Below are 15,253 nucleotides of genomic sequence, written 5' to 3'. Positions count from 1 at the left end.
CTTGCCGCCGTTTTGGGGTTGGGTTTTGTTAGTTTGGGGTTTTTTTTAGCCTTCTCGCATGACGGTATTTTCACGCCGTGGGAGACAGGAACAGCTCGAGGAAGCTGCGAAGTTGCACGGAGTGCCCGGGGAGGGGAAGTGGAGGGGGGGGGGGGGGGCAATACGGTGTCAAGGACCGTCCACCCGGTACCGACATTTTGTACTTGCACACGCTGTCAGCGCGGAGCTGCGAGTTTCGGGATGACGGTGGGACTCGGTAGCCCGGGGGGCAGCCCGCCCGGAGGTGGGCGAGGGGCCCGGCCCCGGACTCGGCGGCCGCTCTCCGCCGGGTCCCTTTCCCAGCAGAGAGGACCGGAGATGCAAAGGAGAAATGACAGCATGGAAAGCGGAGTATTTTTAATCAGGGCCGGTGCCCGGGGTGAGCGGCGGGCGGAAAGTGCCACCCTCTCTCCTCCCCTGCCCTCAGCCGCCCACGCAGGCAGCGGCATCAAAGGGAATCTCCCTTCTCGCGGCGTGTCAGCACCGGGGATGAGCGCACCGGCCCGTCATGGCATTTTCACTTCTCCCGGCGCTTACTCAACAGGCGAAGGGGGGGGGATTGGTTTGGAAGGGGGGGGGGGCGGGGGGAGGACTCCCAACCAGCCGCCGCTTCTGCCATGAGGTCACCGCCGCGCTATGCGCGCCCGCCGCCGCCCCTGCTCCGCTCCGTTGCGTCAGGCAGGGGGTATCCCCGCCGCGGCCGAGCGGGGCATCCCCGCCGCGGAAACACCCCGCGCTTCCACGCGTGTCCTTCACCAGCGGGGCCGGCGGGGGGAATCCTGATTCTAGCCCCCCCCCCCTCCCGCAGCGGGCGTTTGGCCGCCGTTCGGGAATGTCAAGGGGTTCGCCGGGGGAGGGCAGGGATGGGGTGGGATGGGATGGGGAGGGAAAGCAGCGCACGCTGCACCGAGGGAATCGCCCCGAGCCGGCGGCCCGGCCATGCGGAGGGGAAGCCCAGCCGCCAAGCGCGGCCCGGCGCGACTTTGTATTTTTGGGGGGGGGGGGGGGGGGAACCGGGGCCGGCTCCCCCCCGCCAGCGGCCGGCTGCGCCTTTCTCCCTCCGGAGAGTCGCGGGGGGGCAGCCGGGGTGGGGGGGAGGGGAGAAGGGGGGCTGCGTGGGCGCGTCGGGGTCCCCACGGGCGGGCGGTCCCCGCACTCCACCCCCTGCGCAGAGGAAGCCGGGCGCGGGCGGGGGCGCGGCCCCACGACAATGGGACTCGCCGGCGCTATAAATACCCGCCCGCATCTATATTTGGTTTGGCCGGATCACAACCGGGGGGGGGGGGGTTTGTCCAAAAATAGCCCCGCGCGCCCGCCCGCCCCGCCGCCGCCGCCGCCGCCGCTCAATGGGCTGGGGCTCCGCCCCCTCCCCCGCGCGATCCCGCTCGCCCTGCACGGGGCCCGGCGGCTAAATTTAGCAACGCCGCTTGCGTCAATGACGCGGCTGCCGTGCGTCAGCCCGCTACGCCCCGCCCTTCGAACGGGGCCCGCCGCGTCCTGTGCGTGGATTGGCCGCGGCGGCACGAGGATGGCGTTCCGCGGTGACGTGGAGGCGCTGATTGGCCCCGCCGGGGGCTGGCTGCGTCCGGAGGGGAAGAGCCCGGCGGCCGGCGGGTTCCCCCGCGGGGGGCGGGGGGGGGGGGGAGAGCGGGGGCCTGGCAGCCGCGCCGGCCCGGGAGGGAGGCCCCGGCGGCCGCCTCGGGAAGGGGATCCCGGCCCCGGCCCCGGCCATCCCCTCCGCGCCGCCCGGTGCCGCCGGGAGAGAGCGGGCAAAGCGAAAGCGCCGCCGCCGGTGCCGCCTCCTCCTCCGGGCGGCAGGCGTGCGCCGAGCCGGGAGACACCCCCCCCCCCAGGCCAGTCTTCGGCGCGTCCCGGCCCCCGTCGGTAGAAGTCGTGTCGCACAGAGCCCCTCCGTAGGAAGCACAAGCCCAGCCACGGCCGTTAACGGCCGCCATGACAATAGCAAACGGGCCGGCTGCCGGCAGCGGAAGTAAAACACGGCACCGGGCGCGGCGGCGGGCAGGGCTGATGCTGCTGCTGCTGCTGCTGCCGCCGGCCGCCGCGGGGCCGGTGCCCCGGGCAGACAGACGGACGCGGACGGACCGACAGCCAAGAGGCGGAGGGGAGCCCGGACTTTCTCAAGGCCGCTCGCCCCAGTGCCCGCTGAGAGCGGCACCTTCCACAACCCGCTGTGGGCTCCTCCGCGCTGGGAAGTTTTCAAAAGAAAAGAAAAAGAGGAGGGAAAAAAAAACAAAAACAAAAAAAAAAGGGAAAAGAAAAAAATTAAAAAGGGAAAAAGAAAAAAAAAACTTTAATAATTCCTCCTGAAAGTGCCACTAATTAACCAAGCAAAGCTCTTTTCCCCTTGAACCACTCCAGTAAAGAGTCGCTGCGTTCGCCAAACGGCACAACACGATCGCTGTTGTTGATGACAATAAGAATAATAATAATAACAACAACAACAATAATAATCTGTCTTGGGAGCGACTCGCCGGGCTGTGGCGGACCGCCGGCCCCGAGGCGAGCGGCCGGCCACCCCGTCCCGCCGCCGGCGGCGCGGAGCGGCGCGGAGCGGAGCGGAGCGGTCCGCCTCACCCGCGCTGCGCTGCGCGGCTCTTCTGCGCGGCTCTTCTCCTCTGCGCGGCTCTGCGCGGCTCTCCTGCACGGCTCTGCGCGGCGCGGTGCGGCGGGAGCGCGGCGCACACACTGGGGCGGGCGGGCGGGCGGGCGGGGGGGGGGGTCAGTAGCGTCAGGCTCCCATGGCGTCACTATTGACGTTTCGCATTCCAGCCGCTCTATGGAGAGGCCGCTAGGGCTCCTCTCACATAAATGACGTTCAGAGAGAGGGAGCGGGAGAGCAGCGCAGAGAGGCGCCTCCGTCCCCTCTCTCCGCGCAGGCACAGGCGCACCCCGGGGCACTCGCACCGGGGACGCGGGCGCAGGTCCCGGCCCGGCTCCCGCCGCACACACACACACAAAGGCACATCGCGGCGGCGGCGGCGGCGGCGGCGGCGGCTCGGCATCCCTCGCCCGCCCGGCCGGCCGCTCCTTCCCTCCCTCCTTCCCTCCCTCCCTCCCTCCGCCCGGGGACGGGCTCCTGGCTCCTCGGGCTTTTGCAATCCTTTTTTCCATGCCTCGGGATAACGCACCCTCCGGACCTGCAGCCGCCGGGAGTCTCCGGGGTTTTGTGTCTCGGGTCCTGCCGCTGGACAGCGCCTACATGCGCCTTTAAGGAAGCGGGCACCTACAAACTAGATGTAAAGACGGAACCTCCACAGCAACCGAGTACGTATACGAGCGAGCGGGAGCGGCTGAGGGAGAGGGACGAGGCGACCCGTCCCCACTCCGCCAAAGTTGCGCCGCCGGGGGAGATGCTCGGGAGATGCGGGCGCCGGGCGATGCGGCTCAGCCGACGCGCTGCCGAGCCGGGCTCTCGCTGAAACTTTTCCCTCTCCTTCCCCACCACCCCCCCACCAGCTCCTCTCCCCTCCCTTCTCCTCCCCGTGGATGCTCATTTGCCGCTCGGCTTCCGAGCCTTCCCCGCCGGGCTCGGCAACCCCCGCCGTGCCCGGGGAGTACCGCCGCCCCTCGCAAACGGGCGGGCTGCGGTCGAGAGAAGCGGGAGCCGGAGCCGGTGGTACTAAGGTATTTCTGCTAGTTGTTGTCATGGAAATGATGCTGCCGGCGGCGGCGGCGGCGGCGAGTTTGCAGCGCCGGTGATGAATGGCAGTAATTTGTCTCTTTCCTTTAACTGCGCCTGGGAAATAGGTGGTTTTGTTTGCACAAGTTCGAGCTGTCTAATAGGGACGGCGGGGCAGGTTGATCTAAGCTCACTTTGGGAGAGAGCAGCCCCCCCCTCGGCAGCCCGAAAGAGCTCGCCCAAGAGGTAATTGCTGGAATGTGACATATTGTATTGAAATGAAGCGGGATCTTTGCTAGGCACGTCTGCCCGGCATCTGCTCCTCGGAAATGGGCACTTTTCCCTTCGGAGGTCAGAAATGGTAACGAGGGGCTGCGGTGCCCCGGCACGGGTGGAACCGTGCGGCGAGGCCGGGCTGCGCCGCCGCTGACCCGTTCCCCCCCCCCCCCCCCCAGCCCCCCCCCCCTCTCCGCCGCCTCTCGCTTTTGCCTTCTCGCCTTAATAGCTGCGAAAGAAGTTTCGGTCTTGGAAAGAGGCGAGAAAGCGCGGGCGCTGGGTTGCGATATTATGTCGGGGGACGGTTATCGGGACGGCATTATCGCGATACTGTGTCCCGGGCGGAGATGCGGCTCACCTTCGCGCGGCTAGTTAATTACGCCGTTCTTTAACTTGCAATTTTTTGGAGACGATGGATTCCGCGCCAGGCTATTTCCCAGGGAAAGGGCGGAAAGCGCTTTTTCTGTAGGGGGGTTGGTGTGTTGGGATCGGATTTTTTTTTTCTCCAGGGGGGGGAAAAAAAAAAAGTTTGGGAATGAATCGCTAACTTTTATCCAAGCCGCTTCACTCGATTACATTCTTCGCCCTATTTTTCTCTCCTCCGTGGAGACCGTTGTATGCTGGAGTCAAGCCCCGGTAAAAAACAATGGACTAAACCAGACCAGACGGTTTCTTCGGAGGTGAATCTCACGCGAGCTCGTGGACATTTGCTGGAGTGACCGTGCGGCTCGGGGCGATCTCCCCCCTTCCCCCCCCAAAAAAATCGCGAGCTAACCGGCGGTGGAAATCCAGCTCGAAACTTTTTAATTGAATGGAGCTTCCCCCTCCGCGGTCCCTCCCGGGTAAATGAAGGTTTCGAAACTCGCCTGAAGAAGTCACAATCACAATGGAGTATTTCACGGTTTCCTCCTCGTATTACAGGGTGGGGAGGGGTGTCACTCGGGGCTGAATGTAAAGTGCACGGAGGAAGAAAAGAGCTTTGACAAGGGTAGTTATTTCCTCCTAATTTACAGCCCTTACGGCTCTGCGCTCCTGGCTCGGGCGGCTGCAGTCCGGAGGGGTGTTGCATGGTTAAAAGCGCAGCGAGTGTCTCTAGGTAACCGGCGGCTCGGGGGGGGGGGGGGGGCTGTGGGGGGGCGTGGGGAGCCGAGAAGAGCCCTAGGGCGCTCGGAAGCCGCCTGGCAGGAGCTCGGGAGGGAACAAAACCCTCGGGAGAGAAAGGGATGAGCTGACAGTCACTTAACATCCCGGGAGCTGGCTGGGGCGGGGGGGGGGGGGGGGGAGAATCAAAGGCGAGGGGCGCGGGGAAGGCAAAACCGAAAAGACAAGGAGCGGGAGGAAGAGTCTTCGGGGAGCGGCTCCCGGGGCCGGCGCTGCCGCGGAGCCCCCGGCCGTGCTGGCGGGCCGGGGCAGACCGCTCCCCCGGGACGGGGGGGTCGCGGCGGGGCCGCGCTCCCTCTCCCGCGCCCGCCGCAGTGGTGGTGGCGGTGGCGGGCGGGCTAACCGGGCCGGTAGGATGGATACCCTTCAAGTCCGGCCGGTACCTTGCATAGAAACTTGCAGCCTGTTCCTGCCCGGTACATACACATACCGCTCCAGCCCCGCCCCCGCCAAAAAAAAAAAAAAAAAAAAAGTTCCCGCGGGGAAGTGGACGCACGGGGATGCTGCCCCGCGTGTTGTAGTCACCCCGCCCGCGGTTCTCCTCTTGCCTTCCCCAGGCTCCTCGCTCGGAGAACGAACCGGCGGCTCCCCCGTCCCAGCCCGGTGTTTTCTGCCTTTTGTGTGACGAGGCAGCGGGAACTGGCAGACCCGCGCTCCCCCTCCGGCTCCCCCTTCCCCACCCGTGGGGCGAGGCGGTGGCTTACCGCGCCAGCGTGAGGGAAGGTCCCCCCCGAAGTGTGTGTGTGTGTGTGGGGGGAGCCCTGACAGGCTGGGTGTGTATGGGGGGGGGGGGGGGGAGCTCATCCCCGCTGGGCACCGCCGCCCCCCTGACTCTGCCTTCTCCCCCCCCCCGCCGCCGGCGGACAGAGCCCGGGTCGGAAGAGCGCCCCCCGCCGAGGCCAGGCCCCAGACCCGCCTCCGCCGAGAGGTCCCAGCCGGCACCCACCCCCCCGCCGCCGCCGCCGCCGCCGCCGCCGCCGCCCTCCGCCGCCGCCTCGTCCTCCGTCCGCACCTCCAGCCCCACCATTCAGCGCGCAAGATACCCGCCAGGTAAGCTGCCGCTCCGCGGGGCCGGGCGGGCCGGATTTTTCCCGGGAGAGGAGGAGGAAGACGCTATGGGGGGGGGTGGGGAGCACCTGCCGCGGCCCCTGGCCTTCCCAAATCCCTTTGGTATCAGCGGGACCCGATGTCCCGCACCGGGGCTGCGGGGTGTTTAAATCCCGAAGGGATCTGGGCAGCGCCCGCGTTTCACAGGGCTTTTAAGAGGGGGGGGTGGGTTTCGAGCCCCCCCCCCCCCCCCCGACCAAAGACGTGCAGGATTTAAGGGGAAAATGGGTGGGATGCTAGTGTTCCTCCGAGGAGCTTGGCGTTGAACTGGGCATCCCGTATGTCAAGCTCTCGCAAAGATAGCAGAATAAGGAGGGAATAGCTCTGAACGCCCCTACCCTGATTTCTGTACCCATTCATTCGGGCTCCGAGGGCAGGTTGCTCTTCGATGCGCCGCCTCCTGTGGGGCTTTTTTTTTAATATGGTCGGATAAAGACGAAAAAATCCCAGGTTATTTACTTTGCAGGGTAATTAATCTTGGTGCCCTAAGTGGGAAAGTAGGGGTTAGAATTAGTCCGTCAAGTGCGCTGGCGAGGTAGGAGGAGTCCCGCAGAGCCAGGAGAGACCAGACCTTTAGGTGAGGGACATTTTTTCTGTCCTCGGGTTGGACTCATTTTAGACTTCTGTTTTCTCACTCCACTTTGCACGGAATTCAGTGACATAACCCTGTTATGCTCAGAAAAATGCAGGGAAAAAAGCACGATGATCTGTTTCCCTGAACTCCTGCTCATTTTCTGAGCTAGCAGAAAAGGCTTTTTCCTTCATAGGGCTGTGTATCAACACATCCACTTGTGACATTATCTGTCCAGTCGCTCAGCTGTGTTCCTCAGTCAGCTCTCAGTGGAGCTGCGTGGAAGGAATTTCTTTCCCTTTTTATTTGATTAAGCACTGATCACTACGTTCTAACAGCTGGTCCTTAAACTAACAAATGATAGCAACAGGACTTGCCATGAAATGTGTGTGCGTGGAATGGCACGGACAGAAATTGATAGGAAGAAAGAGAACGGTAGAAAAATACATAAATAACATTGGGAGGCAAGGCTTGCGAAAGGGTTGTGCTGCTTTTTTCTTTAAGCATTTACATTTACAAGGGGGAAGGTCTTAACTTCAGAAAACAGCATTATTTTTTTTCTCAGTTTTTAATGTTTTCTTGAGAAGAAGAAAGATCTGAATGGTTTGTGACAGTACGATAATCGAAATCTGGTGCTTAGTTTAAATATCTTTATCTGCAAAGTGGGCAGCAAAGAATTAAAAGTTGATTTAGCAAAAAATTATTTTAATTCCTGCCTGACAGGCTCAAGTGAAAATCTTAAAATTGTAAGTGAAGGGAGTTCTTAAAATACTGAGGAAAACCCCATTATTTTTAACACAGCTTTTTTTTTTTTTTTTTTAGTATGAATTTTTTCTCAAGTGCTTTTGGAATAGAAATTACCACAATTAAGAAGAGATGAACTGCACTTAGTTTTGATGTACATTTTCTGCATATTTACTTTTCCCTTTACAGGAGAATTTATACTAATCTGTGCATTTTATTCCTCTGTTGTGGAACCGACACACACCACACACTTTTAGTTTGGGCTGCAAATGTTGGGCTAGAATCTCACAGTGTTTAGTCAGGCAAACCTCAAATGGATTGCAGAATTGTGTCCATTATTTCCTGAGAGCAGCGAAGCAAATAGCAAACTAGTAGGAAAAGTAAAAGAAAAAAAAAAATCAAATCTTTATAGCCAGGCACTGTGTTGCTTCAACCATCCCAGCTATCAGTGAACCACATTAACTTTTACGACTAATGGATAAAACCAATTATATTAGCAGCCTCAACCTTGCTTTCCCATAAAACCAGAAACAGAAATACTACATACTTTTTCTCTTACATTTTTGCAAATTTAAGGATATGTTGTACTACCCGCTTTTTTTTTAGGAGAATGTTCTACCACAGATAAGCCTTAAAACTACTAGTTAGACAGCAACCTTAAATTATCAGCTGACCAGAAATATGCTTCAAAGGCCCAGAGTTGAGTAAGCAAAATTGATGTTTGCAACTCCTAAGTAGCAAACACTGTGATTTGAGTCGTCCCTCTGACATGCACTGCAGATGCCGTTTCTTTTAAAATAAATACCATTTTTAATATTACGAATTTGATAATCTCGTTTACCCATCACGAAAATCTCATGGCAGGGTTGCATGCGTACAGAGGTAGCTTTAGAGCCATAAACTGTTTTCATTCTGCTTATCTAATTCTCATTGACACCTATGTATATTAAGCAGCAGATGTAGGGCAGCTTGAGGTGGATTCTTCTCTCGCTGACACGGGTATAAATTTGATTGCTCCCGCGACTAGATGAGAGCAGGCTCCCTAATACCTGACGCTTAGTCGATCCCCGATGCGTATTTCTTGTTGAAAGGCAAAGGCTCCAGGCGAATTTGTACGTCCCCTGCCCGGGCGAGAGTGGGAGTCGGGTGTCTAGCTGAGCTCCGTGAAATGCGGGAAAGCTTCTAGGAAAGAAGTTTGCGAGGGCTCGGGCCGCGGCCTCGGCGCGCCGGGCTTGTTGTTAACGTCCCCCCCTTTGCCCTTGCAGATATGCCCTGTGTGCAAGCGCAGTATAGTCCTTCACCGCCCGGTTCCAATTATGCAGCTCAGACCTACGCGTATGGCTCGGAGTACAGCTCGGAGATCATGAACCCTGACTATGCCAAGCTGACCATGGACCTGAGCAGTACCGAAATCACTGCCACCGCCACCACCTCCCTTCCCAGCTTCAGCACCTTTATGGAGGGTTACTCGGGCAGCTACGAGCTCAAGCCTTCTTGCCTCTACCAAATGCAATCTGCCTCCTCCGGCCAGAGGCCCCTCATAAAGATGGAAGACACCCGGCTCTCCCCGTACCAGCCCTCACTGCCGCCCTCCACGGACGAGGGCATGCCCAGCACTTCCATGTACTTCAAGCAATCTCCGCCCTCCACGCCCACCACGCCCGGCTTCCCCTCTCACCAGAGCCTGTGGGACGAGCCCCCGCTGCAGCCCACCCAGACCTGCCTGCCCCCCGGCCACCTCATGGACGCCGCCCCCATGAAGACCGTGCCTCCCCGCTTCCCCCTCTTCCACTTCAAGCACTCGCCCCCCCCACACGCCGGCCGCCGCCGCGGCCGCCCACATGTGCTACGACCCTGCCTCCCTCAGCCTGCCCCTGGGCTCCGACAGACCCGCCGCCAGCCAGGCACCCATGGAGAGCCATTCCTACGGGCTTCACCTGGCCAAAAGACCAGCCACCTTAGCCTTCTCACCACTCGGCCTCAACGCAGCCACCTCCAGCCTGATGGGCGAGAGCAGCGGCGGCGGCGGCGGCGGCGGAGGCGGCGGAGGCAGCGGCCTCCCATCCCCGCCCAGCCGGAGCTCCTCGTCCGGGGAAGGCACCTGCGCCGTCTGCGGGGACAATGCCGCCTGCCAGCACTACGGGGTACGGACGTGCGAGGGCTGCAAGGGCTTTTTCAAGGTGAGAGCTCTGCCGTTCGCTCCCCTTCCCCGCTTCCCCCCGGCCTCCCTTCCCGCCTCAGCCGCCCCGGCACGCTCCTGGCGCTCGCCCGGGGGCTGGGGGCTGTTGTGCGTCAGAGCTCAGAGACCCCCCCACCCCAGCAGGGCGGGATGGACACCCACCCAGAGTTCTTGAAGAAGGCCAAAGCAAGCCCTCCGTAGGGTGAAAGGATCGGCCGGTCTCGGCTGAGAAAGGGCTGAGGCGGTGAGCCGGGCAAACCGCGTCTCCGGTTCTGCCGGCGTCCCTCAACGGAGCACGGGTCACCCCCTGTCTGAGCGGGAAACGGCACGGATGCCGTAGCGAAACTCACCTGGAGTACATCCAGCCAGGGTTCCGCTCAGTCGCTCGTCCCAATTAAACCTCGTTTTTAAGCGAGAAAAGAAACCCCGAAATCGTAAAGTCCGCTGGATGTTTCAGTTGATGGCGGCGGTGCCGTTCGTTGTTGTCCTGGGGCCGTTTGTTGGGGTGAGGAGCGCGGTGGGGTCGGCCCCAGTAGGAAACTGGTTTCACACGTGGGCCACACCCAAGCCCTTCCAGTTTTATTTGGTTGCTGCCTCGTCGTGAGTCTTCGTTTCGGGAGCCCAGTGAGCCCTCACACCAGAGCAGTGACTAAGCACTGCACAGGGTCCCGGTGCCTGCTCTGTAACGGAGAAGGCTCTGCAGCTAAATGGCAACACGAATAACTTACAGGCGGCGGTTTCTCAGTGGAAACTTTGTGCTTGTATTTTTAGGAATCGAATACTCCCTTTTTGCTCTTAGATTTGGGTGCTTCGTAATTTCCTTTCTGAGTTCAGGTTCCAGCATTATTTTCAGAAATAGCTTGTTTAAGTGAAGAACTTGGGATAGACTTTTGGTAGGATGGTCCTGGGCAGCAGGTTGAAGATTTCATACATTTGGGGTTGATTTGGTACATTCCTTCCTGCAAAGATAGCAGTCGTGCCCCTGCTCTGGTAAAAGATACGATGGGAACAAAAATAGTCCAAAAATAGTTGGGGGGAGGGCTTACAACATTTTTGTTGTTGTAGACGGAGCTGCCAATGTTACTTAATAATAATCCTTTGACAACATGGTAAGATACACATCTCCTATAGAACTCATGTGTTATTTAAATGTAACTAGAAAAGGGAACACAAATAACCTGGAAACAGCAGCTTTTACGGGCCTGATCCTGCCCCTGTTGAAATCAAGAGCATATCCTTGATAGGGAGCAGTATCTAGAGCTTATTCTGCAAAATTCAAGAGTTTTCAGCTCCAAAGCGCAAAGAACAGTATTTGCTGTGTCTCTTACATTTAGTACATTGAGGCTGTTATTTGAAAAGGAACAGAAATTATGAAATAACATTTATCCATGAATTTAATTGCAGTGAAAGATTTAATATTGAATGTTGAGTTGATAAATTTGTTCCTGTTCTGATGTCTTTCCTATTAATGTATTTTTTCGGTGCTAAGTTATTTTTTGATGTGTCTTTGAGTTTAAGTATGGAAAGAGATAATACATTTTTGCATCAATATTTGTTATGTTCTCTCAAGGCGTAGCAGGCTTTTACAAATTTTAAATTTATTGTATAGTTTTAAGATCATTTTAGAGTTAATTAAATGTATATAACTACAGCATAATTCTGTCTGTTTTTTTCCCCAGGTCAGGTTAGCTTTCCCAGCATATTTAATTTAACTAAGCATATTTTGTAGGGGTTTCTGGTATTTTTATTTTTCTCCCCGATGATTTTAATGGCTAACCAAACCAGTTATTGTGGTATTTGACTAACAATAGCGATAGCAAGAGAAGTACATTGCAGATCATTTTGATTTTATTTTAATAAGGTCAGCAATAATCAAGGGAATGAACCAAGTAGAAAATTGTTCCCAAAGGGATATTAAAAGCGGAGATAATCTAATCCCCAAAGGTAGATGTGATGACCTGGTAATTTCAGATATGATTTTATCATTCAAAGTTGCCTGTCTCCAGAGACTTGCTTCAGAACAATCCTAGATGATTTTCATTGTCAGCAGCTAACACTAATAAAATTGTTTTTCCTGCAGGCTAGTGTGTTAGGAAATTAATTTTATCTAATTATATGAATTGCACTGTCGCTTTTCATGTTGTAATTAAAACACATTTTGTCAGGTTCTAAGTTGTTCAAGAAACCATCAGTTTACTATTTTTGTGTTGCATTTTCACAGAGAACAGTTCAGAAAAATGCAAAATATGTTTGTCTGGCAAATAAAAACTGTCCAGTGGACAAGAGACGTCGTAACAGATGCCAATACTGCCGGTTTCAGAAGTGTCTCAGCGTTGGCATGGTTAAAGAAGGTAAGGACTTTTGCTATTATTATCCCAGACACTGAAATGTTACGTTCAATGAATCTCTCTGTGTGTGGACATGGCTGTCTTTACAATGAATTTTACAGTGATGGGATTCATAACTTACCCCCAAATATGTGCATTTGTGTAATAATGTATTGATTTTCTTCTTTTCACTCATATTATCATATGTAGACTCTAGACCCCAGAGTTCAAGAACAGCAAGGTCACAAGAGGATAATTTGACACTGGCCAAAATGTCTCCTTTATTAACTTTGAACGTTGCTCGATAATGCTGTTGGCTTCCCCCTGTTATCTCACCGGGGGCTGCGCTGGGCTGTGTGCATTTTGACGTGGGATCTGGTCTCATTCCTGTAAGCTGATTGTAAATTTGCAATTAATTTAAATGGAAACAGGATCAACTCATTAGTCCCAATTCTGCAAATATTTAAGTATGTGAGTAATACTGTGTGAGGAGTCCCATTGCAAATACTAGCATGGATAATATAACCTATATAGCATGACCATATTTTTTTCAAATGCTTCAACAGAGCTAAAATTACTTCGAGTGAACGACTCTGCCATTTAAAAGTAGGAGGTAGCAGGAACATTAGAATTTGTGTTTCACATTCAGTTTTCTTTCAGCAGTAGAGTGTCTGCGTGTGTGTGTCTGCGTGCATGGGCACGCATACACGGGCACGCAGACGTGCTGCGAACAAAGCATGAACACTAGGAACACAGCTGGGCTTTAAGTAAGCAGCTACATTGCTGCTTACAATCGTAGGTCTGACGCGATTTTCGTATCATTTGTGTTCCTTTGCGATCAAAGGCATCAAGAGCATGTGCTGAAACTGGAGAATGCTCTTATTTTTGCTGGGCTGACCACCGTAAGAAAAGCAGGTGTTCATTCTGACCCGTTGTTTGCTGGTTTCTTCAGAACTGATTCCCTTTTTTTTTTTTTAACCTAGTTGTCCGTACCGACAGCCTGAAAGGCAGAAGAGGTCGGCTGCCTTCCAAACCAAAGAGCCCCTTACAGCAGGAACCCTCTCAGCCCTCCCCGCCTTCTCCTCCCATCAGCATGATGAACGCCCTCGTACGAGCTTTAACCGACTCCACGCCCAGGGAGCTTGACTATTCAAGAGTATGTCTCACTTTTCTTTGCCCGTTTGTTTTCCCCATAGAAATGAGTCGCGAACTGCATTTCTACTCACCGGCTGGTTTGCTAAAATGAAAGTAAATGTGAAATTTGGATGAGGGTAGAAATTTGTCCAGCCAGCCATGTCTTTTCATGGTAGGGGGACAATGAAGGGAGAGGAGGTGCTGTAGAAATTCATGTTAGTAACTATTCAGTGTGAGGATCTCAATCACAAAGTGAGTGAAAGCAAAAATATGTGGATAAATAGAGCATTCTTCTTGCAAAAGGCTGCGCCAAAACACTAGCAATTACAATACAATCGATTAATCCACCAAACTCAGGAGCAGTACTGGTATGTCCAGTATCTTAATTTCCAGGTTCCAAAGGCTAAAATGTAATAGCACTTCCCTAATATTCAGATATAAGGGTTGTGCAAAGTAACACTGGATGGATGGGGCCATTTCCATTGAAATCAGTAGGAATTTTGCCATTATTTAAATGGAACAAGGGTCTGGCTTTGGATACTCCAGCATGAATGTTCCTTCAGTAAAATTCACATTTATAAAACAAACCTTTTAAAATCAAAATTCTAAAAAATTATCTCAGCAAAGCTTTACCAGAGATTATATATTTTTGTAACTTTGTTCTTTAATGTATCATATTCATCATTTAAATATTCATGGAATATTTCAAAAGCTTAAAACACTGTTCAATAGTTATTAAAATACAGCATTGAAATGGCTTGTTAAATACATTTTTAGGCAGGTTGATATAGGAAAAGAAAAAAATACAGCTAAGGAAAAACAAGATCAAATTCTTTCCCCTTAATGAAATATGATTAAATCTGAGACTGTAAAAAATACAGCTGTACTCAGACAACATCTACATTGCCCATTTATCACTTGTTGCTAAGTAATATTTTAATACTAAAACATATTTGGTTGTAATTATATAAAAATTACATTATTCTATTTTAGACTATACTTACATATACCATTTAGCAATTTTAAGCATGCTGTAACATCTTTTCTTCAAGCTAATCTGTAAGTATACAATCATATAATTTTCCAAATTATTATTAAGAATCTAGCCATTCAGTATCTGACAGCCTTTTAGGGGGAGAATGCATTAGCCATATTTGCACATATTTTAACTTACCCAGAATGTCTCAAGGGGTCATTCTGCAAATACCGAGGTGTGTGACGAGCTGTGCTCTTTGACAGAAATCTGCTGGGTTCCACAGAATTACAGGCGCATAATGGCCCAGGCCTTGAAAGCAGTATCTAACCTTATGTATTTATTTATTTATAGATAGGAAGTTCTTTTGCATTTACAAAAAGCTATATGAAAACTGTGTATTTTTATGTGACTTTTTTCTTTGTCCTGCAGTAATTATTTTTCTTCTAATGAAAACAGCTCCTAGATCTAATTGTTGAACAATTCTGTTGGACATTACAGGAAGCCTATGATTGACAGTAAATTAATTTAGTCCTGGTAGCTAAAAGATTAAGTAAGATTGTTAGGACGTATGAATATCTAAGTTTTTCTTTACAATAAAATACACAGTAGTGAAAAGACAAAAATGCGCTAAAAGAAATTAAGAGTCTTATGTTTTTCATAAACCTGATACTTATTTTGAAAAGTTAAGGGAGATCAGGAGCAAAGGCTGCGTAAAAACTGAGATTAACTAAATGAATATGCCATAAATGCACTGCAATGCTAAAAAATCCCTTTGAAGAATAATCCTCTACCTGTGAAGACATAACTTACGGCACGTTGGGTTAGGCCGTGACCTTGCCACAAACGGGTAGATCTGGAGACCTGGCTTTGGAGTCGGTCCTAACACTTCTGCAGACGCGACCTTAATGTTTAGCATGGTCTTCATGTTTACAAGCTATAATGTCTTGACTGTCTTAAAAATACTGGTAAGAGTTTCAGAGAGGAACACGTACCCCTTCCCTCCAAAAAAACCTACACACACAAAAAAGACCCACCCCAAAACCAATACCAAAAATAAATTACATAAGCTATGAATTTTAAACCAAAACAGATTTGAAGC

At 53.2% G+C, this 15,253-nt stretch overlaps 1 protein-coding gene across 1 annotated transcript in view; it reads left to right on the top strand.

Annotated features, from left to right (window-relative positions):
* The first annotated feature begins 3,330 nt into the window (after window positions 1-3,330).
* The window catches only part of NR4A3 (nuclear receptor subfamily 4 group A member 3), a 29,215-nt gene continuing 17,292 nt past the window's right edge, over window positions 3,331-15,253 (top strand). Inside the window, 6 exon segments of the mRNA XM_052787192.1 lie at window positions 3,331-4,797; window positions 5,984-6,166; window positions 8,804-9,342; window positions 9,344-9,718; window positions 11,939-12,068; window positions 13,028-13,200. Coding sequence (XP_052643152.1) covers window positions 4,767-4,797; window positions 5,984-6,166; window positions 8,804-9,342; window positions 9,344-9,718; window positions 11,939-12,068; window positions 13,028-13,200 — 1,431 coding nt within the window. The 5' untranslated portion in view covers window positions 3,331-4,766.

The sequence above is a fragment of the Harpia harpyja genome, chromosome 5 (genome assembly GCF_026419915.1).
Source record: "Harpia harpyja isolate bHarHar1 chromosome 5, bHarHar1 primary haplotype, whole genome shotgun sequence".
Classification (NCBI taxonomy): domain Eukaryota; kingdom Metazoa; phylum Chordata; class Aves; order Accipitriformes; family Accipitridae; genus Harpia; species Harpia harpyja.
This window is presented reverse-complemented; position numbering and strand designations above follow the sequence as displayed.